Source organism: Falco naumanni, chromosome Z (assembly GCF_017639655.2).
Source record: "Falco naumanni isolate bFalNau1 chromosome Z, bFalNau1.pat, whole genome shotgun sequence".
In the NCBI taxonomy this organism is placed as follows: domain Eukaryota; kingdom Metazoa; phylum Chordata; class Aves; order Falconiformes; family Falconidae; genus Falco; species Falco naumanni.
In genome coordinates this window covers 69,150,279-69,177,723 of record NC_054080.1, presented here as the reverse complement: position 1 = coordinate 69,177,723, position 27,445 = coordinate 69,150,279, and the positions used below count along the sequence as shown (strand labels likewise).

The window sequence follows — 27,445 nt, the reverse complement described above, 5'->3', positions numbered from 1 at the left end:
AACACCTAAATGTTAAATCATCAAAGAAAGTTATTCTTGGTCAATGGAAGAACAGAAACTGAATTTGAGAAAGCCTGAACCCAACACGTGACCTCTAGTTCTGCTTGAGAACATGATCTGTTCAACTACACTTGATTTAGAGAGGCACAGAAACGAGTCACAAACAGTTCCCCCACAGACTCTTTAGACTGCCTTGAAGACTAGAAACAGCAATAGCTCCACAACTCTCTCCCTGCTCCAGCCCTCCATTGCAGTGGGGCCCTGCACGGTGGACACATGATGGACGTGCCACCAGTACATCACTCCAGCACTGACCTCCAGGCCACTTCCATCATACTAGCACCGGCCTCCTGGCAAGTAACAAACACCTTCATCTTGGTAAAGGTACATGGCCATCAACAATAACAATAGTTTAACCGACCACAAAATATTTCAGAACCACGAGTTCAGTTTTTGCTAGACTTGCATAGAGCATATGGATTACAATAGATTTCAGAGATTGCTTCTTGTATTCGCCAAATGATCCAGGTTTATGAATTCCCTTTGTTTCAGGTTTATCCATGAAAATACTTCTGAGATTACAAACTGCTGAACTGAGAGTATAAATAATTAACTGTAACTAAAACACAATAAAGAAAGAATAGCATAGGATTGAATGGCACGAGAATTCCCCTTTAAAATTCTTTATTCCAAGATAAACCTGCAGAGATGAGGTTTGACTATAATTTGAGAGATTACATGGCAAAGCACCTTTAACTGGTACTCAGAAATTACATGAAATAGACTTTACAAGTAATTCCCTGTGTACTACAATATGATTTGTCTTACACATTTTCAATCTTACAATAAATGTGAATACGAAGTGCTATAAATATACAGATTTATCCAGGCTGTATGTATTTTCGCTCAGCACATGATGGGTTTCACCATTTCTAGAAAAAATTTCCTGATTTCTCTTATCTTTTAAATTTCATGTAATTGGTGTCTTGCTGTGCTATTCTTTTCAATAATCTACAAATCCCATACAGAAGGAACAGTGATTCATATATCACTGCTACTATGATCTACAGGTACAATTACCACAAACACTTCTACAATGCCATCAACCAAAATATTTCACAAAACCGTTCTGGGAAAATAAATGTCTCCAAGGAATCCTGAAAATGAGTGGAAAAAAAACTAGAAAGTAACCCTGAGAGGCATACTTGCATCTGTGGCTCACTCCTAAGCAAAGCATTGCTGGATTTCAGATTGACCTTTTCATTTCACCAGCACAGGGAGCAGTTATGCAACGAAGGCTAACCAAAGTCACACAACCAGCCACCCAGCCAACATAAAATGTAATACAGAAACACGTGTTTTTATCCCACAGTAATCTGCGGTTTAAAAGATTGTTATGTACTGTGATTATGCAAAACACACTGGAGTTCCTAATGTTGAATGTCAGTAAAAGTGGTAGTATTAGGGCTTCAGCAATAAAATAAGATTGAACGCAAATGACTATGAGATTGTACCAGTTTTGTATTTTGATTTTAGCCCACAACATAGTAAGCTGATCAGTTAGTAAGAAAAACTCCTATAATTATGATCTATTTTTAATTTAGAAATTAATCAAACATTTATTTTAGGAAAATGTTTGCAAATGCCCATATGTTGGCCATGTTACACGATATTTTTCTTTCAGGTGAGAAAAACTAGATGCAACTCCCTGTATTGCCCTTCTGTGACCTCTGCAGAGAAAGTAATACAATGCGTTCCTTGCCTACTGGTTCAGAACATCCTACTATTCATGTAACCAAGAGTGAGCTGAAAAGCTTCACAAGACGGTGCAAGGACCTGCTATTGAGACACAGAGCTAGCCCTTTATTTCAGAGTATTTCTAGCTTTTCTTTTTTTTTTTTCTTTTTTTTTTTGTGCTACTCTCCCCAAAAGTGATGATGGTTATAAATTTAAAACTTACAATCTCAGAGTTCCAGATCTAGGTAAGCTATTATAAAATGTTGACAAAAAGCAAGAAAGAGATAGGCCTATGACACAATTTTTGAGAATAAAGGAAAAGAAATAAGAGCCTGGGGCTAATGAGATCTTTCAGAGCTTGTAATAAGAAACAAAAACTGACCTTAGCCCCATAGCAAACATCTGTAGAGCTTACTGTTCCCCTGAAGCTAACTCAGTACAGCTACTACTAGTTGCCATTAACTAAAGGTACAGAGGTCAGCACTGCGCTGCACTGAACTATTCCTGAAACTTTTGAAATGCTTCTAAATGACTCAGAGGTTTAATATCTCTAGGTGAAAAAAGTCTTCAAGTACTAAAAAAAATATTAAAAAACAGGTTTAAGGCATATTTTTCTCAATTGTAAAGAAGTATTTTATAAAGAAATAAAAAAAAAAATCATTCTGATTATTACTTTTATATTCCTAAATAAAACTAACTGGATTCATAGCCCTCTTTCAGTGATACAACTTATCTATATAACTCATAACTTATCTACTATACTTTCAAAACTTATGGTAGTAACACGCTGTTTTTTACAGCTCTGGAACATGGTGCTGAAGCTTTGCTGGTTTATTTATTGCCGCAGGCTAACCTGGATAGGATGAATAGTCTGTTCAAAATGAGTGCCTACCCAAGCAGAGATAAAGAACTACTTAGTATTAATTACTCAATGTTTGTACTAAGCTTAATAATGTAAGGCACTATGAATTCTCACAGGCATTCTATTTTCCACTTTATATATCCACCCAGAAAAAAAACTGAGTCTTGAAAAAGGAAATTTCAGCTCTAAATTAGTTCATTTGCTGTATATACAACGGTGTAGAAAGTCATTCGGATTTTCTTGCTTCATTATTTCCTCATTGCTGTCCATTGATTCAAGTCTCAATGTCCTTGAATCGGTCCAGTCTTATATATGATTATCCTTATGATACACCCAAACTGACCCAGTAGAAGTTGACAGTGGTCTCACAAACCATACAGCAGATTGAACATCATCTCTAAGGCACTGAGCATTGAGCAGTCAGATGCTATGGAGCAGACAGAGCTTGGTTTAAGATTAAGTTTTCCAAGTTGCCAGAAAAATCATGAAAGTGTGATTATCTAATAAAAAAAAGCAAAATGTATCAGTAAAACTTCATAAAATTCAGTCACAAATACTTAACCACATATAAAGTGGAAAGTCTTTAAAAAAGAAACTCATTCAAATTGCTTGTAAAATAACATTCAAACTAAACCTGATGCATATGAGACATGATTTCACTCTACACATTCAGAGAATCAAGAACTGTAAAAAATTTTCACAAGCTTTCCATGGAAAACTTGCCTCCTCTTTAGTTAAATATTTTGATTGACTAGCAGATGCTCAGTGAAATGAACACCAACTTTTTTTCATCTCACCTTCAAACACAGATTTGTTTCTTTTGCTTTTGTGGATCATCAGTTCACCTAGCAGAAAAATCAATGTCCTATACAGAAAAAAACAATCTTAGTAGAAGTAACAGTAATTTAAAACTTTATGTACTGTAACAAGCAATAAACATGGTATTATCCATCAGAATTCGACTCTCATAGGACATGCCATCTTTCTCTTGCTGTGCAACTATATTATTCTTTTAGTAACAGAGAGCAATGCCAGAAATGCCTGAAAACTTCTGCAACTTGCAGATAATTAATTACTAGGATGTGTTGGAAAGGACAGGAGAATAAAGAAGGAAGAGTTTTCTTGAGGGAACCCAAATTCTTTTCATGATTGCACAGGTGACTGTGCTTGAATATTTTCTGAAAAATCATCACCTTTTTTTTTTCCCCACAACCTGAAAGTGAGGATATCCCCTTCTGCCCAGCTATCCATTTTCATACTGCCCATCTGTGTGTCTTTTACACATACACGCACCTAGAGGAAAACATGATGCTTCTGGGAAAAAACACATAAAATTAGATATGAAATTTCTTGTATTTTAACAAGAAATATTGCATTCAACATCCTCCATGGAACAGATTCTGTTTAAATATTTCAAACCTCTTGTGGAGTTCTTCTGTTATTTTGGCTCAGCAGCAATTTTCTTATTTTAAAATTTCCAAACTTAGAATTTACTGTAACCTATCTGTGATATATACATTATACAAATACAAATGCATTAAAATGACTAGTGATATGGCACTTCTTTACATTGGCTAGTCTTGCACTAGCAAACAGGTTATGATCATAGAATCATAAAATCATTTAGGTTGGAAAAGACCTTTGAGATTATCAAGTCCAACCATTAACCCAGGACTGCCAAGTCCACCACTAAACCGGGTCCGTAAGTACCACATCTATTTGGTTTTTATACACCTCCAGGGACGGTGACTCCACTACTTCCCTGGGCAGCCTGTTCCACTGCTTGACAAGCCTTTCCGTGAAAAAATGTTTCCTAGTATCCAATCTAAACCTCCCCTGGTGTAACTTGAGGCCATTTCCAATTGTCCTGTTGCCAGTTTTCTGGGAGAAGAGACCTACCACCACTTGCCTACAACCTCCTGTCAGGCAGTTGTAAGCAATAATGTGCCCCCTGAGCCTCCTTTTCTTCAGGCAAAAGAACCCCCGTTCCCTCAGCCGCTCCTCATCAGACTTGTGCTCCGGACCCTTCACCAGCTGCACTGCCCGTCTCTGGACACGCTCCAGCACCTCAGTGTCTTTCTTGCAGTGAGGGCCCGAGGCTGAACACAGGATTCGAGGGGCGGCCTCACCAGCGCCCAGTGCAGGGGGACATTCGCTTCCCTAGTCCTGCTGGCCATGCTATTTCCATACAAGCCAGGATGCTGTCACCTTTCTTCTGCAATTTTGTTGTCCTGTATGGATAAAACACTCCTCATCTGAATGTACTTAATTTTGCAAAGGAAGAGAAAAGGTTGGTTTGGGATTTTTGCTTTGTTTTCAAAAGATAAACTATTCTCCTGAAATTTATTTCTTTTATATTTCTTTGTTGAAATTGAAATTGAAAAAAAAATTATATTCTTTATTGTCCTCTATTTCCACTCTGAAAAATTTTAGCTTATGTTAAGTAAATACAAAGTGAGGAATCTTGCAAGGCTGAAATGGAGTCCCTTTCACACATGCTATAGTAGAGTACTAATAGCATCTCCTACACCTCAAGCACTAAGATTGAAGGGCAGAAATATTAAGTAGAAGCCTGTGACACTTTCTCAGGTGAATATTTCATCAATATTTGCTATTCTTTTTCAATTTAAAACATACTAAGCTTGAAGAACTTTCATTGATTTAGCTAGGTAACCTGCTGAAGCAGCAGAAAAGTTTTCTCTACCTGCCTAAGACTGGTCTGTGGGATGAGGCAGAGCCTGATGTTCTGAAAACTCATTTTCCCTGCCTGAATTATGAGCAGTGCCGCACCTGTGGATTTTCTGTGTTAATGGTTTCATTCTGATTCAGACTAAAAGCTTTTAAAAAAATAAAATATTAATGAATTTTTAAGACCACCAGAAATCTTCATTTGATTTCAAACAAATAGTGAAGTTCTTCAAGTTTAACCATTTATACTTAGACATACAATTTATGTGCCCTGCTGTTATTTTTTAGATACTGATGCAGCTTCCTATCGGGTAGCAGAAAAGGAATTCAAAGAGAGATTCACAAAATTCAGCAATATTGAGTCTTTTATATAGCCACAGAACATATCTAAAAATTACAAACTTGCACAATTTCAAGCAGATTTCGTGAGTTTTATCTGACAACTAAATACACTTAGCAATGGAGATTTGCAATTTGTTGCTCAGTTGTGATTCTATGCACAAGGCAGATGATTAGATAAATGCAGCTCTCAGGGGACCTGATCAGAGCCCAGTGAAGCCAATAAACACCAAAACTACTTTCAAAAGGCTTTGGTTACAGTATTTGGTTAGGTTTTAAGCTGGAATGCTTCAAACACTCAATTACTAGAAAAGAAAATCACACTACTGATCATGGAAAGTGACTATAAAATTAATTAATTGACAAAATACTAATATATATGTATATTTTCAGTAAATCCAACTAATATTTAAGCAGTGGATATTTCATCAAAAGACTTTTAATTCTTGGTATGCATGCAATAGCCTCTGTCTAAATTTTTTTATAGTATTTTACATGCATTGACAAATAAGTTTCAGATTTCTGAGGAATAAAGGTACAGGACCAATGTCACCCTCATTGTATATGGAAAAGAGGAGGGAGAGGACAAAGAGAAATTTAGGTAATATGGCAATATTATTTAATAATGAGTCTTTTTGGTTTTAGCCAATAAACCCCTATCACAAAGTGCTTGAATGCATCTGATATTTGCAGTTGTTTTTCCTCCAGATAAATTTATTAGACTACAGTGGAAAGAATTAAAGCCTGACTTCCACTTAACCTTGGGCAGGAACAGTGCACCACTGTCAGTGGAGCACTGATACTGCTTTTGCACTCCCCCATCTTTACCCAGTTTCTCCTTTATTCAGCCCCATTCCTCAATGAAAAAGCACAGTAGTGCTCCTGTCCAGATAGCTTCCAGCTAGGAAAAAGTGCTGATTAAGAGTCAGGACTCACAAGTTAGTTTTCTCCTGGAAAAAGTTGAATCTGTCTGTGCTAACCTGTACGCTGATCAAAACAAATGTATTTCAGATCATCAAGATTGCTTCTGCATCAACACATGTCACAGTACCAAATCTTCCTCAGGTTTACCCTCCTTGTTCGAACAGTTAGACCATAGCCTTTTGGTACCAGGCAACATTTTGTGTAGGGACTCCAGCTGACTTGATTCACTTTCATATTATGAACCCTGAAACCAATTGCAAATTGCCAAATACTGGTTCTTTTAAGTGTCAGCAAATTTCTATAGAGAATCACTGTAAAATACATGTTCACATTCTCAAATTAGAAATGACCACTTTACAGGTGTGAAAAAAGCTTAGAGACAGATCTAAAAATATTTCAGCTGCAAAATAATCTCATATTTCATGTTGGAACACTTGCATTGATTAGAAATTTTTTAGTGACAGTAATTTTAAAAGTGTCATTTAGAGATGTGACATTTAGGATGCCTCCATCCTAAGTAAAAATTCAGAGGCTTAAATTGGGAAAAGCCTTCTGTAATTCTTAAAATCATAGAACCATAGAATCATTTAAGTTGGAAAAGACCTTTAAGTTCAAGTCCAACCATTAACCCAGGACTGCCAAGTCCAACACTAAACCATGCCTCTTTACAAATCATCATGTGAAAAGGAAGGTAACAACCCATACCGCCACACAGAACCAAGAAAGCCTGACAGTATCACCTAATAGTCTTCTTTAACAGATTCCTTTTTAACCAAATAAATCTCTCAATTATGTGTAATCTTTTACATTTCTGCTAATGTGAAAAAGTCTATTTTCTCTACTTATCTTCAGAGAAGGCGATGATGGGGAAGACATTACTCAGTAGCTATTGATACACCTCCGTCATGAGATTTTGGGAGGAGACCAGCCCGTGACCACTGAGTTAGGACAATTAATTTTTTGAGGTGAATACCTCTGACAAAAAAAAAATCAACAAAACAAAACCAGGACCCTCAACTTGGTTCATGTAAGACACCAACATTTATGGTATTTGACATACATACTACTACTACTGATTTCATTCTGATAAACAAAGGTAAAACTGACTTTATGCATATAACTGTACACACATTACATTCAGACAAGCAGCTTCAAACACAAATTTCCATTTATGAGGAACTGGTGGATCATTTCTTGAAAAAGTTCACTGAAGGCAAGACTAGGCACTATGTTAAAATTAGAAAAAAAGGAGGTTAGTCTTCAAATTCATTAAGCAAAAAATCAGAGATGTGAAAAAGCATAGAAGAACTATAGGTAGGTATGAAACTGGTTGATTGATTATACATGCAGACTTTGTACTCCTACACCATCATGAAAACAAATACACATGACTGAATATTTATACACCTCATATCTACACAGATGTATGAAATTCTAATGCAAGAACAAGTAATCAAGATAGCATAAATATATCAAGCTGAATTAATATTCCTTTTTACAACTATTTATGGCTGATCTTTAGCTCCAAAACCAATTTTTCTTCAAAAATAAAAATAAGTACTGATATTTCAACATTTTAAAGTAAATATAAGTACCTTTTTAAGAATCAGTAAGTAGTTTTATTTTAATCTATGAAAATCACTTGTTGCAATAAATCATTTGTTTCACAAGGTAAATTTCTTGTAGACAAGAAATCTACATTTTTTTCATTATTCAACTTCTATCCAAATCTCTCTGCTAGCCATTTGACTTCCAGAGTACTTAAGCAGATGCATTTTAAAAATATATTAATAACTCATGTTTGTTCCAAAAGTAAAATGAGAAACTGAGGAATAGGAGGAATAGTTTTTCAAATCAAAATTGCAATTGTCTTCATTTTTACTTATACTTTGATGTAAAAGGATTAAAATGTATTTCAGGCACTTTTTAGAAAAGCAAAAAAAAAAAGGAAGATCAAATTCACAACTGAGCAACATGACAAGTAGTTAGGGCCATGTAACACACAAACCCCTTTTGCAAAACAGCTGCACCCAGAGCTCTCACCAACACCTAGGAAAATCCATTTGTCTTCCCCCATCTATCTGTGGGCAGCTGAGACCAGGATCTCATACCTCTCAGGAAGATTCATCATTTCCAAGCCATACTGCGTTTCCTGAAGCGAGGTGCCCTGCTGACATGTTCTCTTTCTCTAAACAAATGTAAACTAAACCAGGAACAAAAACCTTCTTCCCACAGAAGGCAACCATTAGTGTGGAGAGACATCCTCACTGTTTTGCTCTGTGAAAGCACAATTCTGAGAGGCGATACTGTTATCGAAAGTATCCATGCCAGAGGTGCTATACAAAGTAAATGTACAGATTCCAATCCTCTCCAGCAGAGGATGGAAATTACTCTGCACTTTCAACATAAGGGCTGAACCAGTTTGACTGGCGAGGAGATACAGAAGACATTCAAGTATGCATTCAAATATACACAATTTTCAGTGTATTATCATGGTTATTGAATTGTTTTGAATTGTTATTCAATTAAGTTAATTTTATTAACTGAATTCATCATCTCAATTTATCTAAAATATCAACTAATTGAAAACAAAATGCACACAACACAAAATATTGTAAGAAATGAAGAAGTAATCTTCCACAAGCTTGCTTATACCTTTCCGAATGTGTAATTAATATAAGCACCTTTTTACAGAGTGATAGACCTTAGAAGCTCTGCACTAATGAGCTGGTAGGAAAAAGAATGCTTAGCTAGGAAGTTCAATATTCAGTTTTACCATTATCTTTCAAAACATAATTTTATACTTCATAAACTAAAACACCTGTCCCTACCAGAAATAAAATGCAGCTCTTGTGGGTTTCTTGCTCCACCAGCTACATTCAGAAATCTACATTTTTTTCATTATTCAACTTCTATCCAAATCTCTCTGCTAGCCATTTGACTTCCAGAGTACTTAAGCAGATGCAAAGTAATTTAAACATTTCTTTAAAATTTCCCAATTTACATACTGCACATTCCAGTCTTACCATCCTTCTAACAGCATAGCACTCTGCCTGCACTGCCAAAACAAATCAGCTAATTATGCCGCCAGACAGAGCAGTGATCAGCTAGACCTGATATTCACTTGTTTAAAACAAAAAGGAAAACCCAGAAAAGCAAACAAAGCAAACAAGAAAGACAGTATATGATGTTAAAAGATGTTCTAGTTACTGGCCCAAGGAACCATGATCTTGTTAGTTTCACCTCTGCTCCTCTCACTGTCTTTTTATGCTATTTACCCTCTAATGCTCCAGCAAGCCCCACACAAGCAGCTTGAGCGAAACCTCATGTACTGCCGTCATGAGCACCTCAGCGAAGGATGGTGGTTTGGAATACAAAACAATTTTCTGGGGATGTAAAATCTGCCTTTTTTTTTTAATGAAAGTTGGTCAGTGTAATGGAATGTGATTGCTGAATGGCCCTTCTGCAAATTAATTCAATAAAAGGAAACAAGTTTTTTTCAGTGAAATGGTTTTGATTATTCTTAAAAAAGCAAACAATCAAATGCCTTACAAAAAAAGAAAAGAAAAAAAAAAAACACCACCACAAAACAACCTATGTATACTTCTTTATTAAATGGTTTTTTTGATCTGAAAAACAGGAGATAACCTGCAATATCAAGCACTCCAAGAAATTGCCTTTACAGGCAATGAGATCTTTTCTCCTTCCAGTACACCTCTGCCAGAAGCAGTACCACAGGTCATATCCATAGCTTGGGTGTAATTAAAAAATGAGGTTCCATTACGTTTTGTCACACATATATACAACATTAAAATAGATGGTCAAGATCCATTTCTAAAACAAGTATGTATTCAGTTTACAAACTATGTGTTGAAAGTATTTATTAATTGTAACAGATTATGGGCTTGAAATACATTTCTTAATTTGGTTTAATGTAGTCATATGCAATGGTCGTTGAGCCACTGGAAGATTATTTCTTACCATTACAGATCAATTTTAAATTCTATTCTATCTGCATTGAGACAGGACCATCTAAAGCAGAGGAGTTATGCAAAATATGTAGATTAGATTAACTTTTTTTTTCTCCACAGTTGGTTTTTTGGTTGGTTGTTTTTTTGTTGGGTTGTTTGTTTTTTTTTTGGGGGGGGGGGGGTGCAGTGATGGAAAAGAAAGGAAGTCATTTTAAGTTTCAGAAAAACATGTCAGTTTTCAGCCTGAAAAAAAAAATAAAGACACTAAGATCTGAAAATTTATTCCAACTTAACCACAGGCTTTGTTACATGCTTCACTTATAAAAATTTATCAGAAAAAATATAAAAGGGAATTATTTAATAATCTACTTCTCCACTTTATATTTTGGTAGAGTGTTCTGGTTGTCACAGTTGACTTTGAAGTCTCTTGGTACAAAAATTCTCTGATCTTTGGGCATTCAAATGAAGTAATCCATATTTCTTAGCGACAGCACAGCCCCTGTGCTGCTCTCGAGATTAGCCACACTGTACAGGTTAAGGGTGACAGAGGGAAGTGTTTGCTTGCAAGTAAAGTCGCCTATAATAGCCACTGATAAGCAGCTCTAAAATAAGCACTCAAAAAAATTTAGATCAGGAACCTATGACCTGAACTATAAACAACAGCAAAAGTTACAAGAAAGCCATTTACTCCCATACAGACAGATAGATGACTTTTGCTTTGATACAGCAAAACAAAAAGAGCTTCCCCTTACCATGGTGAATAAAACATCAGATACCCATCTTTGCCTTCCATCCAAATTCACTCAAAATGAAGTTGTCTAAATATAACAAAGAGGTTTCTGGTTTTCAGCAAATGAAAACATTTTACTTTGGAGATCTCAGAAGAGCTTTTAGCCACAAGCCAATAATCTTCAGAAAGAAAAAAATTAATTTAGCCAAATATTTGTTTCATTTTTGGAGGACTATGAGTTATGAACTATTCAAACATGTTTAAGCTAACGATGTGTAATAATTAGAACAGCCAAATAGATGGTAATAATTCATAGGTAGAGAACAGCAAGAAATTGAGGGTGAAAAATGATTATAGAACTTTTCATTATAATCTTAGGAAAGAGATTGATGTGTAAACTACAAATCAAAATATATAGTATGACAGAAATGGAACGTGAAGCATATTCAAATTATTCTGATATACTAATTCTGCAAATGCACAGCACACACGGGTAACATTTTTTTCAACATTTAAGTTTTACCATTTATGGCTCCTTATAGCCAGAATTCTGAAAGATGTTCAGGCACAGAGTCCAGATGCTTACAAGTATCTAGGTCCCTAACTTGTTCTGAAATCCAAAGATAGATAGGCTCCTGACTTCATCTCGGATCTTCATCTAACATCCAATAGACTTGCACACTCTGTGCAGAACACTGGGTAAAACTGACATTTTCAAACCCATTCCAGAAATGGAAAAGTTTGTACTGGAAACATGAAGCCAAGTTAAATATCATATTCCATTTGCTCATTTTGCCAATGGCATAAAAGCAGTATGTACATTCAATGTTAAGATGAGCTGCTATTCACTGACACTTCACGGAATTACAAGCCAGTAGCCCCAGCAGAAACATCTGCTACCATTTTATGCAGATTCATGGTACCTGCCTTCCTGGGCTATAAAGCTAGCTCTTCTTCCCCGAAGCAAGTCTGAATTCTTATCGCACTGTGAGGAACAAGTGTAGGAGTGGAAGTTCACTGCAGCTCTCCCATCCCTTCCACAGAAGGATATATTTGGTCTACGCTGTAGAGAATGTAGAAGCTGGATGCAGGTTAGAAATCATAGAAACAACCATGGTCACATCAAGCAATGTTCATAACAGTCCTGGGGAATGAGGAGGGGGGGAGGGGGTAGAAATGAATGACACTGACAGGTTGCATAATACTGAAGGACTATTCCTGAGATCTGTCTTCAAAAGAATCATCTCTAGCACACATGTGAATAACAGAGCTCAGCATACAGGAAAATCTACCTTTAGGAAACAAGAACACAGGACAGTTTAAAGCGAAGCAAGATATTTTAAACTCATAACTAATATCTTTAAATAGCAAACTAAAACCAAACACATTTAATTGGATTCAGTCATCATTTGTGTTGTATTTAGTTCACATCTAGCTAAGTAATATGCATATGAAATAATATATTTATTAGGATTTAATTTTCAACATCAAAAACCTTGAAATTGTTTTAAAGACTTTTTCTTCCATTTCAGAGAGATCAGCCACCACAATAAATTCACTACTTCAATAAATAAACAATAAGAACATGTACAAGTCCTACTCAACATTTCAACACCCAGCAGTATATCACTGTATTTAATATTCTGTTCAAAATTTCAAAGAAACACCTTTAAGTTAGTAAAAACATGTATTTCAGATATTTACTGACAGAATGCATGTAATTAAAAGCCAATTTTGGTCATGGGAGCACCTAAATTAGGTTACTGATATCTCATTTCTCCCACACACACAATGTCTGTTGCTTAATAACCCATCAGACTTCAGACGTCTTTTATTTTGACCCATTTTAAAATGCTCTGTTAGATTGCCTAACATCTGACAGTGCTTACTTTTGATACCACACTCCCTTTGCATTACAGAAGTGTGTTTCTTATCATTTTATTTTTAATGTACTAGATGTATGCAACACTAGAATTCCCAAGCTGGCAATAAATGGGCTGAGGGGACAATTTGGGCAAAGTATCCTGTTACTAAGTCTATGGTAACAGCATGTTCAGTTGCATCAGGTTGCAATTGTCAACAGAAAGCTGCCAACCTGCCCAGGTCATGGGAAATAGAAAATGTGCATACAACTACATTTTTTAAAAATTATTAAGAGGGTTTTATTAACAAACTCCAAGACACTATGAAGACTACCTAGGCTAATTTCTCCTTGCTGTTTGAACAAAAAGCTCAGTATCCCCTAGGTAAGAGACTCAGTAACAATGGAAAACTATGTAGCAGAGCTAAGAAATTAAAAGAAAAAAAATCCGTTCATCATTTCCATTTATACAAAGTAAATCATTATATTTTTCAGGAAGAGATGTAGGAGAGAGAAAGAAAAACAGTGTGAGGGAAAAGGAAGTTTAAAAAAAAAATAAATCTGTTGGGGACTACATCACCATGCTTTTAGTAACTTTCAAAGGAGAACTACAAGTTGCCTATAGCAGGATTTCACTATCAGAAAATTAGACCATCAGAAATGCTATAAATAAAAGACAGAAAAAGAAGGTTTCAGTATTTAGGGAGTCACCTAGATAACAGTTTCCATGAACGCTGGACACACAGCTCTGAAAAACAGAACATCTCTGAAGTATTTCAACTTGGTAAACTGAGGGACAAAAGCAAGGTACCCAATTATTAACTGAAGCTTGAGGTATACGCTTGATTTATTTTACTACTTATGTTTTGTTTCCAAGTTTGCGTCTAACAGACTAATCCCCAGTTGGAAAAGGAAATCTCTGTGTTAGTACTGAGCTTGTCTGCCACTAAAGACAAGGTGAACCAGAGCGACAGACAAGCTTGGCTCTTACCTTCACTGAGAAATCAAGTGGAAACAAGTCCACGTGCAGCCACCCCAAGAAAATTGCAGCCTAAAGATGTGTTTGGGGAACCCAGAGCCTTGCAAGTGTGCACTGTTCAACAGCAATAAAATGTTTTTGGGGGTAATATTATCTACTAGTAGTTTTACAGTAATTTCTCTACCAGACACAAATCATAAGTCCTCCTGGAATTAACAGATAGATGGAATCCAGTCAAAAGCCTGCTGGAAAACCTCTCAGTTGTCACATGAAAACTTGACTGCATTCCCATCATTTTCCAGCCATACATTTACCCCATCTCCTGGGTAGAGTTGTATAGAACTTACTCTATGTAGCTTAATAAAATTCTGTACATTTTCCATAGCTTTGACCTAGAGCAAGTTAAAATAATCATCATTAGGATCCTATGATATATCACCCTAAATTTACTGCAATCTACAGATTTACATAATGTCAGATCAGATCAGAACCGCACTGTCTGTATCATGCAGTCATGCCACAGAGGTGCTTCTGGGAGGATCTGGCAAGTTATTGTAAGATACAACAGAACCCGCCAAGGAAACATCAATACTTCCATAGTTTGCTGACAGGAAAGAAAAAAACTGGAGGCAATCAAACTACGCTACTTATAGAATTGGAAGATCTGATATCATGAGGGCACATTTTATTTCTGTGGGTCTCTATATACTGGAGCTTTAGCACAAGTGTAAGCTTCATTGAATTTCAGACTGAGAATTGGATGACAAAGAGTAACACTACCTAAAAAAAAAAAGCTACAGTCAAAGCATTTTTTATGGTTTTATTATTTATTTTACATTTCTTTTATATTATTATCTTATTATATTTTAAATAACATCATTTATAAAATAAAAAAAAAAACAAAACAAACCTAGCTTTGACTGTGAGCATAAAGCAACCTGTGCTTTTCCAGTTGAAAATAAAATATCTTAATAAGAATTTTTAATAAATATGACATATTTAGTAGAAAACTTATTAATATCAGCAGCATGCTAAATTCCAGTAGTTTATCAAATTATTTGTAAATAACATGCTTCAGTAGATAAGATATCCTCATAAAAAACACAGAAGTTAATAAAATAGGAACAAAATCCTATTCTTAGCTACATGATGCAAATTCGCTTCTGGAAACTTCACTGGCATAAATAAAAAAGGGGTTGAGGCTTCTCTGGGTTTATATATATATATATATTGGAAAAAGACTGCATTTCCTTTGTAATCAAATGAACATTTTCCGAACACAAGTTTACTCCAGACTTACTCCAGTCACACTGCAAACCAAGGCAATAAGATTATTGCAAAATATCATGCAGCTTCCCTGAATCTGACTATCACCAGATTAAAAGATATTAGCAGAGATTTTATGAAAGCTAAATGACAGTGTCCTTGAGGTAGTACTGACATTGACTCAAGCTGATACAGTTTTTGGTCATTAACATACCTTGCTATGTGTCTAGAACGAGCCCTCCAATAATTAGAGCTGAATACACTATGATTTTTAAAATTAAATCATGCCTCTGGGAAAGAATCAGGGAATAGACAGCTAAAGGACTTTCAAGCAATTAACAAGAACTGTACTGTCAGGTTAAAAATTAAACATTGCAAAGTAGGTTAAAAGTTTCCTCTCTCTCAAAAATTGTATTTTGACATAGAAGATAGTTCTCCGGCATGCTGCTGAGTGAAGACAGAGGTGAGAATGGATACTTCCTATTTACAACCAATTGAAGTAAATTTCTCTATTAATTTTCATATTCTACCCTTCTAAAAACAGAATTTTGCTTTCTAGTACCTTCAAACTGAGCCTATCAAAAAAGCTGACAAAGATTAATTAAATGTCACAATGTCACTGAACTTAGACAGGTGGGCAGAAATGCAGAAGCAAAGATTCATACTTTTTCAGTGACCTCTGGTTTCATATGTCCGTATTTCTGCCAGTCCAGGCTGAGTGATCAGAAACTAAGCCACTTAAATTTTAACTTGATTATATAACCATAAAAAAGCCTAAGCAACTTAACAAACATTACACATTTTTTATTTAGCTTTGTAGCCACCAGAACCCCCAAACCAAATCCTAAATCTAGACCTTTATTTACTATTACATGCTTTTACATATTATTTCAATTCACAGTTCCATCCATATACTCAAGCACAAGAAACCTAATATCAAGAAAAATCTTTTATGGACTCAATTACAAGCACTGGCTATTTTGATGAGCTACCAAATAAATTGCCAGTAAACATTCAAAAATGTGTAGTCTTGCTAAAAATAATCAATGGGAATAACAGAATCAGAACTTTTCCCAGTGGGCCTAAGCATGATGCTGATCTTATGAGTTCTAAGTTTTGGTAAGTATATATGTGGATAATATTAATCAAGTCCTTTTTTCTCACTGCAGTCAAAACAAAAAAAAATCAAAAAACTGAAGAGGAAGCCTCATGATATTGAGCATCCCAGGTCAACATTTAAAAGACTCACATACAGCTTTTCCAAAACATCATCTTTTGGATTACTCACAGAAATTCTGTAACATTTTGGTCTGGTTTTGTTTTGCTTTTTCTTTAAACATCTCAAAGCTGTGATGAATGTATTTGTCTTTATTTAGATTATGAAGAAGGTGAATATTCTAAAATTAAGCATCTTGTGGGGAAAAAGAAAAACAATGTACTTGTGTACTTCTTCACACATGTTGCCAGCGATCTTCAAAACATCCCAAGTTAAATGAAATGTACCTCAGAGAACTGAAAATCATTTCAGTTACCCTTACTGAGCTCTTTCTCAGCTGAAAACTGTATTCCATGTCCAAGTATGTAACGTCATTAAGTGTGAAAGAAAATGCAATGAATAGACTGTTATGGCAGGACTAGAATGGACATAATGAAAACTGGGAAATGTTCAAAATATACGTGAGCTCGAACTATCCATTAGTATTCTACATTATGTAAAGACAGAAGGATGTCTTGTCAATAAAATGAACTGCTTTCCTTGAACAAACAAAAGCATAATCCTTCGCACAGGTTCTAGAAGTCCAGAAGGTGAGTGGCTGCTGCACTAACCTCAGGTGGACTCGGCTCAATTGCTTTTGTGGTTCTTGAAGTAAACCTCAAGGAGGACAAGAGCACATGACCTCAAGAGCCCAAAAGCACAATGTACACCTTCACATATCCATTTTAACTCATGCATGCTTACAACTGGTATCAAAAGAAATGCCAGTAGCAAGCTTTAACCAACTAGATTTCACAGCAAATCAATCAGTGACAGGCAATGATGAGACATTATTCAATATTAAAAATACTAGGAACTGAAGATGAAAAACAACCTAATGCATTCCTGCCTCATATTCCACATCAAAGCACTTTCAATAGAATATTTTGTTGCTTATTTTTGGTCCTGCTTCCTAAAAGTTCAATTTAGATATTTGTTGCTTAAATTTCACCCTATTACTTCTACGTAATTTCTTTCCTCCTTGTGGCATCCATTTATGCATTTGAGGAGCATTATCGTTATTTCTCTTCAGCTTACGTTTATGGGAGTTGCATTTTACCCAGGGAACTATGATAAAGCTTAATCTACAACTTACTGTCCAAAAGAATTTTCAGACATTATAAATGCATAATTTAGAGTAACGTTAAAAATTTGTCATTTTATCCTTTGGGGCATCTACAGAAGTGCAAAAATTGTGGGAATGCAGCAAATAAAAAGCCAAGCAGTACTAGTTGTCTTAATACCAAATGTTTCTCTATGCTTAGTCACGTACAAAGAGTGAATGTTCAAGAAATAGGAACAGTTTAACTGTACAAAGTTTTTCTTTAATGGAAATAAAAATTATCGTTGCCACAACAGTATTTGAAAACCATACATGAAAGCTAGTCCTAGCTAAAACTATCCTTCTCACAAAAATATAAATATTCTTTTAAAAAAAACAGAGAGAAAAAAGAATCTGTTTGTGCAAGGATTGTATGAGGTATAATTATAAATCCCTGGTTATCAGTTTATCAGGAAGTAATTCAAAAATCTCAATACTGTAAGAGAACCTTATGACAAATCCTGAGCAACAAGACTGAAATTACTACCTTTAGAATCCAAAACTACAGACACTTCATACTCCTACCCTATCAGTGACATATTGTATCCACTGAAACCCACACTCATTTGAATCTGATACTACTAAGTATGCTATAACGCATTTTGTCTTCATCGCATATAGCAATACTTTCCAACTCTACTGCTCTATATTAACCTAAGTATGTAACAGCTCACAAAAAGGTAAATCTCATTAGCTTCCACTGAGACATTACAGACATGTGACAAAAAACAGGGACAAAGTACTCAACCTAAGCTTCCTACAATATAAATGATAGGTAGAACATGTAAAGACCAGTCCCAAAGACAAACAGGTTTCAAACCAATGCATGCACAAATTTTAGAAATATCTATGTGAGCTGCACATATAACGTGCACAGTCTACTGTGCTGGGGTGACTGCTGGTGGTCAAAGATAGGTCCAAAGAATAGGTGCAAATTAAAAAGAAAATTGATTAATAAGGCAAATAAAGGTTCAAAATGGAGGGAAGTATAATAAAAAACATGAGGCACACTAACATGTTGCAATTATGACTTAAAGTTTTGCACATACCTGATTGAAAAATTAAGCTGCGCATGTGCACAACAACATGGATGAGTTCCATGAAACTGCACGAAATAACAAATGGGTTTTAATAGCAATAGACACAAAAATATTGTGGCTTAAGTTCCCAGATGTATACAAGCAAATGTTATCATCTTTCATACTGAATAAAATGCATTAAAACCTATATACACAGTAGCATCAATAGAGCTTTCTATGATTTATGAAGATTTAGACAGTCTGCATATGTTTACATGATAACCCTCAAATATGTATACAAAAAGGCTTTGAAACCGGAATGCCACATGTTAAAAAAAAAATCTGGTATACCTTTACTATTTACTATGCTCTGAAATTTCCGTTCGAGTTTTAGAATTAACTCTGCTTTTCCTTTTCCGTTATCACTAAAACAAGGCTTTATGTTCCTTGAATAGTTGAGATTACCCAGAGAGATACTCTGGACATAAAATGTCAATAGTTTTTGCTATTGTTGCAAATCAGTTCATACTTTGTATCATCTACACAGGAAAAAGACGTTCAGCACCGCCTGCACTGCTCCTCCTTACCCAGTACTCTGTCAGACAACTCCCCATCAGTCTTACTTCACTTCATCTTGAAGCCAATTCAAATTTTTGTCCCCCACTTCCAGTCAAAGACTGCTCCCAAATATCAAACTGAGAAATGTAACCATTAGAGTGCGAAGGTTACATTTACTTATACGTGTATTATTCCTGCTCACTCTTTCTCATACACTGCTATTTGTGGTCAAAAGATGCCTCTCTGTGTGACTCTGGAGGTAGTAGCTGTTTTCTTTTTAGATTGCTGACTACTGATGCCCTAGCTGATGTGGTAAAACCAAGATTTCCACAACAGCGTGAGTTTCTCTGTGTGCCCATAGACAGGGAGAGGGGGAGATGCTACAGGGCCAGACCAACGGCCTGGGCACGTGCAAGCAAGACCTCTGAGCATTAAAGAAACTCCTGACATGCCAAAGGGCACTGGGTGATTAGTTGCCTGAAAAATCACCCACGTACATTTCCACTAACAGCAGAAGGCCATAACATATAAGTCACCCCAAAGCCCATGTCCACCACAGCTCTGCTATGAAATGAGCGAAACACGTATGGCAGCAGCCAAACCATGTGCAGTTGCTCTCATCTCCCATTGGCTTCATGCTGCTCTTATCTGGCAACTGCAAAGACATGGGGCCAGACTGGTGATGCTCTCCTGCAGGCTCATTCTTCCATACATGAGCAGGGACAGCCAGAGGTGCTCAGTATTTCACAGAAATCATGCTGGACTTCAATAAACTCTAACCAAAACACTCACGATAAATTCACTTCTGTGAGTCATGCAGCTACACAGAATCATCATCCAAGTTTAGAGATGCAGTAATCATAGCTGCAAAGAGATAAACAGAGGTCTTGTGCTGGCTTTGACGTGCATTAGGTGCTCAGTTTACATAACTTCCAAATTAGAAATTAACCTCAGAAGACTGGGAAAAGACAACCACGAACAAAATGGTCCCCTTGTGGAAAAATTATGTAATACTCATTGAATTTAATTCTCCAAGGGTGTATACGCCTGACAAAAAGTCAGTTTTTCCCTGAAACACAGGCAAGACAGCAAGCCATAAAACTAGAGACCAAGACCCACAAGGATGCAAGTAACAGATTCAGAGACCACTGAGTTTACAGACAAAGCTTCCACACTCTGTTCATATCAAAATAGGGGGGCAGAAGGCCACAGGAACACTGCCCACCCCCAAAACAACACAGCAAAATATTGTTCACTATAGATAAACATACAATGTTGTATGAAAATCATGAGAATGAGGTCAAGAAATGTAATCAAATGCATCAAAGTATCTAAGCAAATGCATACAAGCATCCAGAGCTAGAAAAACAAAAATAAATCACAGTCCACAGGAACATGTACTAGAAATTTCCCATGTTTTACATGATTAACCCAATATTCTTCTAAATACTTTTGAAAATTACTCATTTATAAATTTACTCTAAAACTTCCCACTTGGATACTGCAAAATATTCAGCCTTTTATCTTTTTCTTGCTATTTTGGTAAAAAAATTAATTCTTTCCCTTGGTGGTGTCAACATTAACACAGTGAAATTAGAATACCCCTGTATCTTTGGATGCTTTAAGGCTTGTCTATGTATAACCGCTACATTGTTACAAAATCACATGCAAAAATAAATCAAAACAACTCCATCCTTACAAACACATTTATTCTGGAACAGAGACACTGCTAGGAGGCACTTACTAGCATTGTTGTGATTCCCATATAGGAAGATGAATTTACTATATAGTACAACTTCTTCACCCATTTATGTGAACACCGCCACCCAAGAAGAGTAGTACCATTACACAGTCACAATTATTTCAGGAGAAACAACATAAACATCTCATATTTCTCACCCAAACAGTCCTACTGGCTAAAAAATTACATCCAGATCAGGCCACATCATCCCAAAACTAATGAAAGGCTATGGACTTTATTTAGAAAACAAACACCTCCATTCCAATAAAATAAAAACATAATAAAAGCCCCAGAAAAATACAGTTAATTTAAGAATAATCAGGCAACTGGTCCGAAAAGGATGCAGTGTTGTTTACTCCAAGCTTACAACAAAACAAGGGAATTTACTTGCAAGAATAATCTCATTCATTTTAATGGAATCCTCACGTGAATAAAGTTACTCATGCACACACACGGGTAAGTAAGAGACTATTAGAGCCCCTATGCAGGGTACCACAGCACCACATGTGACCTGCTACATCCCTCTCCAGCTGGCAGAGAGGCAGTGCGTGGACTCTTGGCTCTTTCCCCCCTTAATGCACCTGCTAGTGCAGCTCAGCTGGCATGTGAGGGGGAAAAGGTACTCCAGGAAAAGAATCAGTGCAGCTTATTCCCTCCAGGGAGCCAGGAAAAAAAGCAGGGATTGGAAGCCTGATTTTGAGTCCTAACTGAGTGCTGCCCTGTTCCACCACTCCTGTAGCTGTACCGCTCTTGGGCTCAACTGCAAGGTACTAGCACAGCTCACTGCGTAACACCTCACTCTGAGTAGTCCCACAGAAACTTGGACATAGGAAGTATTTCCTCTTGTTCCCACTGGAAGTATGTTCTATGTAACCTACTTTTCCTTAGGAGATCATGTAACTATTGAACGTTCTGGATTTTCCTTTTTTAAACATGGTCTCAGGTGCAATCCATTTACTGTATAGATGCAGGCTGTTCAATTCAAGGCATTGATTAAATACGCTTAATGACACCGATAGTTCTTTGGCAAATATCATAGAGAGCGTTAAATTTACAAAGGAATACAGCCAGCTGGCATGAGAATACAATGAAATAATCCTGCACTTAAAATGTAATTTTAAAGAGAAGTATCTCTTCCTGGCAATGTATTTGCACCGGGTTTTATAGGAATATTCCAGTTCGGCATACATTCAACTTACTGTGTAAGCAACACTAATTTAACATCACATTTCCCCATCTACCTAGGAAAACCGTTCGCCACACGGCGTTAGCCTGGATAAAGTTATTTTGCTGCAGCTCGGACCGCGACGTGCTCCCTTCTCGCCACCCCTTGAACAAGCGCTTACGCCGGGTGCTGAGGCAGGGGCCGGCGTGCGCCCAGCGCGGACCCCCGGGTTCTATTTGTGCTGCTGCCGCTGCCAGCGCCCCGCCGCGCTCTCCCACCCCGGCGCTGTGCCGTGCCGTGCCATGCCGTGCCGTGCCCCGCTCCGGAGGCGCATCCCGCCCGCGGCCAGTACGGCGGCCCCAGCGGCGCGGGCAGCCCGGGACGGCCCCGCAGGCCCCTCGGGCAGCGCCCGGCCGACGCGGGGCCTGCGGGGCCCGCCCGGGTGCAGCACGCTGGAGAGCGCCGGGCCGGGCCGAGCCCCGCGGCCGCACCAGCGGCGGCGCACGGACGGCGGACACATGCAGAGCAGCCGCCCCGCGCCGGCTTTCCAGCCCCCTCCCCGCCGCCCGGGCGGGGGACGCGGAGGCTGAGCTTTAGGGGCGGTGAGGCTGCCCGCGGGGAGGGAAGGGGCGCGACCATGCGCGCCCGCGGGGGGAGACCCGCATCTCCGCGGAGCGCGTCCGCCGGCCCGGGGCCGCAGCCCGCCGAAGTTGGCGCCGGGCGAGGTGCGAGGCGGCGGGAGCGCCACCCTGCCCCCCGCGGCGGAGCCACCCCCGTGCGGCGGCTGGAGCCCCGCGCTCACCTGAAGTCGCTGTAGGGGTGGATGATCCAGAACCCCGCAGTTTTAACCCTTTCCTGCTCCTTCTCCACCGCCTTCTGGCTGCCGAACATGCGGAGGGAGAATTTGTTGACCCCCGGCTGCAGCATGGAGGTGAACTGCCGCTGCATGAAGCCGTACTGCCGCCGGGGCCCCTCGGCATCCTCGAAGCCCACCACGGGCTCCTCGCCCCCGCCACCGTCCACTTTGAAGCACACCGAGTTGCCATGCTCCTTCACGCCGCCGCCGCTGCCCCCGCCGCCGGGGCTGCTCTGGGCTTTCTCCACCGGAGCCGCCGGCTTGGCTGGGAAGGAGTTGGCGCTGCCATCGTCCCGGCTGCCGGCAGAGGAGCTGCGCTTCCCAGCCTCCATGCTGCGGGGCGGGCGCGCCCCAGCCGCGGGAGAGCGCGGGGAAGCCTCGCCGCCGCCGCCGCCGCCGGTGCCCTTCAGCGGCGCGGCTGGGCTCGGCCGCCCGGGGCGGGGCTGGGCAGGGCTGGGCTGGGCTGGGCTGGGCAGGGCTGGGCTCAGCTCCGCGCCGCCGCGCCGCCCGGCATCGCCAGCGCTGCCGACTCTGAGCCGCGCTCCGCGCAGGGCTGGCGCCGCTTCCCCTCGCCCGCCCCCTGCCGGCGGCCGCGCCGCCCGCCTGACATTGAGAGCCCCGGAGTCCTTGAGGGGCTGAGCGCCCGGGCCGAGGGGAGGGAGGGAGGGAGGGGAGGAGCGGGGGGCGGGGGGCGGGCTCGGCTGCCCTCGGGGCGGAGACGCGCGTGGGCCCGACTGCGGCTCGACGCGTGGGCGCGAGTGCGGTGCCCCGGGGGCGGGGAGGCGGGGAGCCCGGCCCGGCCGCCACATGGCGGTGGCGGGTGTTGCGCGGGGCGGCCTGAGGCGGCCGCCGCGGTGCGAAGAGGAGAAGAGGGGCTCCCCAGCCGCCCTGCCGGCGCTTTCCACAAAAATACTGTAACACGAGTGGGTTCGCGTGTCCCCTTGGCGAAGCGACGGGCGAGGCGTGGGGTGGGTAGGGTGGCTCGACACGCGGAGCGGGAAATGGTGGCTGGGGAGGAAGCTGTGGAGAGGGCCCGCAGGCCTGCCTGTCACCTGGGAACCTCTGTGGTGCTCCTCGGGGAGGAGGCTGACTGGAACCCAGACGGCGGGAGGCGGGGGTCTGCCAGGTGGTGGAGCCAAGTGATGGCACTGGGGGTAGTAGAGGCGTTTGGGGTTCGTACTGCTGAAAATGAGGTCAGAACCCGCGCTTTGCTGGCACGGGGCGAGTGTGACAGCAAGGAAGGAGGAGGGAGTGTTGGGCAAGGAGGAAAGGCTGGGTTTTGGCTTTTCAGGGATGAGTTTTGTGGAAGGGGCAGCGGACAAGATGATCTTGGAAGGTCCCTTCCAACCCAAACCGTTCTGTGATTCAGTGACATTCATTTTCACACACAAAACAGTTCACTCCGGTTAGATGGCACCTCACTGTCTCTGAGCAGCTGTTTCCTCGTTCCTGCACCTTATGCTGACTGAAAACACGGGCTGAGGTGCATGACATGGGCTGCCGTGCGCGTGCAGCTGTAGCGTGCCGGGGCGCAATTCCCAGTAGAGCGCTGTGCCACCACAGGCGCCCGCCTGTCCCACTGTAAGGCATAAAATGGCAGGTGTGCCCAAGTGCAGAGACAAGCTTTTCACATATGCCAAGAGGTAGTTTTGTTTTCGTTTGTGTGTTAACAGGGGTCTGCAGCTCGCTCCACCTGGCACTGAAGTGCATCATTTATAGGTAAGAAGCCTCCACAAGACAGAGAAAAGGCAGTTGGACAGAAGGGAAGCAGGCGGTATTTCTAGCTCCCGATACTCATAAATACAGTCAAAGGAAATAGGATATGTATTGCCTTGGGGTATCTGTACACCCATTGCCCTAACAATTGTATGTAGTGTTTGGGGAGGTGTGGGGTGAGATAGGATCTGAGAGAGCAGTTCTGCCAACGGTAAGCAGCTGTTTACAAGCCATGAGCAAGGAGAAGGGCCTCAGTCTCTGCTCTGAAAACTGAAGGATGCTGATGTTTCCCCTAAAGGGGGTGAGTTGGTTGGGTTACAGAATGATGGAGAATCAATACCTGCAGATTATATCACAGAACCTGTAGTATTATGCATACCTGCAAAAGCATAAAAGCACATTACAGCACATATGCATAGGTCCATTTGGCTTGACATAGGTTTGTTTCTCACACACTCTCAACAGAGTTTTCATTTTGCGCATTTAAAATATAGTAAGAAAGAATTAGTAAGGTCTCCCCAGCTTGGCTTCAGTATTTTCAATGGTATTTGTCACTTCATTGTTACCCACTTTGTCCTTTACAAAACAGATGCTTAAAAAAAACCTGATGAGAAACAGATGCGCAAATCTGCACAGCACAGTTTGCACAGTGCAGATCAGGTGCATTGGGAAGCTGTGTTTCAAAGCCGTATCTGAGGGCGTTTTTCAGCAATTCCAGCCCTAATAGAACTTCTATGCCTATTGCAATCAAACACACAAGGTTCGGATGACGTTAGTATGTTAAGTGTGGAAGATGTTAGCATTAACATGCTATTAGTGTGGAAGAGGATGCTAAGTGTAGATGCACTGGGATGGATTGCTGGAGGCTGGGCCGTGACCGGCATAGGAAGGAATATGCTCACAGTGTGATTGGTTGAGGGCTGACATACATAAACCTTCCCCATCTGGAGTGATACTTTTCTGTATGATTTTATCCTAAACCAATGAAGAGTGTGTGCCCAGCTGCACAGCTCATACACAGCTGCTGACAGACAAAACCCTATTACCGGTTTATCCCCAGATGATGTCCTCCTCCTTCCCTCAGCCAATGTCTGTCACCAAATAATAATTAAAAAGTAAGAAATTATTATTGTTTTGCAGCTTTGTAAAAGAATTAGCTCACATCATATTTGACAGAAACCCACGAAGGCAAGGGATGAAAAGGCTGTCATGCTGTGCTGTTCCATGTACTCACACAGTTTACCACATCAGCATCAGTGGAACCAACAGTTTTCACACTTCAGTTGTGTATACATTGCAACCTTAACTTTCCTTTCTGAGGGCAAGCAATTTTCCTGCCTCTTCACTCCTTAATTCAGAGGACTTTTTCATGCAGCCCTTGACCTGAATGGTGTCGTCCAGCATAAGCTAAACAACTAGTTATGTACAGGAGAAAATAGGCTTGTAATGGAGTAAATCAGAACAGTGAAATGGAGACACTTACAACTGCAGTAAGCAGATTCTTATGTACACTGTTTAATCGGAGAACCAGTGAAACATTGTATTAATGGTAACGATTCTTCATTTCTGGATGATTAGAAGTGTGGGCACAGCAAGAACATCCTATTTCTTATTTTATTAAACTGCTTTTGCTTGTATTTAACATCTCATTTGCCAATGTTTATCTATCCTTATCACTTAGCATGGACTACAGACCTACCAGAATGACTAGCCCTGCCTAGCTTCCCCCTTTTTCTCAAGTGCAAAAATCTAGAAATATTCAATTTCCTTTGGTGGCATTATATAGATCTAAAACTGGTTTATTACATCAAAATGTAATACGATATAAGAGAGCTTGTTAATAAGAGAAAATAACCTGCATTATATGTAATACATACTCAGCATGATTTTCAAACACAGTGTATGTATAAACTACACAGGTACAAATCTCCTTGTAAAATTGATATTTTGTGCTTCCTGTGATGAAATATTAGACACTTGTAATTTTTGTTTTGTGTAGAAGGGTATACTTATTTGTGCATGTGTGAGCACTGTTTGTCTTAAGTATTTGCACAGCCTAAATGGCCTTAACATCTCAGCATCTTGCCATTTTTAATAGTGATCCTGAGACTGTAAGGATGAGAAAGGATTTTCATGATCTGTAGTTTTTGTGTGGGAGAATGTATTCCTCTCCAGGTCAGAATAACTTAGGTTGTTTTCTGCCAGGAAATTGAACTCTCCTAAGGCCCAGACCAACATGTTAGTTTAGACAAAAGAGTTCTGGTTTCAACAAAAGGAAAAGTAATGGGGCGTGATGTGTGTGAATAGTTCTGCAGACCGCACCAGAGCTACATAGGATAGAAAGGTCACAGATGCACTCTTGGTAAATTTATAGCTTATTTCCTGTCTAGTTTAATTTGGATTTTATGACTATGTCAGCAGAGACACTGGAAAAAGTGAAATGGATAGAGGAAATTTCCAAGAAATCAGTGTTAGTAGAACAAGGAGAAAAGAAAATATTTTCTTGTGATTCTATTTGCTGTGTCCTAGGATAATGGATGACTACTAAGAATTTAGTAGTCTTTTTTATTTGTTTGTATTGAATTATTTTCATTAGTTACTGGACTCCATCAAACTATTATAACATCATTAATTCCAGTGCTTTATATGACTCTATAACTGTAATACTAATGTATA

General features: G+C 39.5%; 1 protein-coding gene across 1 annotated transcript in view; it reads right to left on the bottom strand.

Moving 5' to 3' along the window:
* HCN1 (hyperpolarization activated cyclic nucleotide gated potassium channel 1) overlaps positions 1-23,493 on the bottom strand; it is a 199,316-nt gene extending 175,823 nt beyond the window's left edge. Inside the window, exon 1 of the mRNA XM_040580815.1 lies at positions 23,000-23,493. Within this exon, the coding sequence (XP_040436749.1) occupies positions 23,000-23,385 (386 nt within the window). The 5' untranslated portion in view covers positions 23,386-23,493. The remainder of the gene's footprint in view (positions 1-22,999) is intronic.
* Between the last annotated feature and the right edge of the window lie 3,952 nt (positions 23,494-27,445).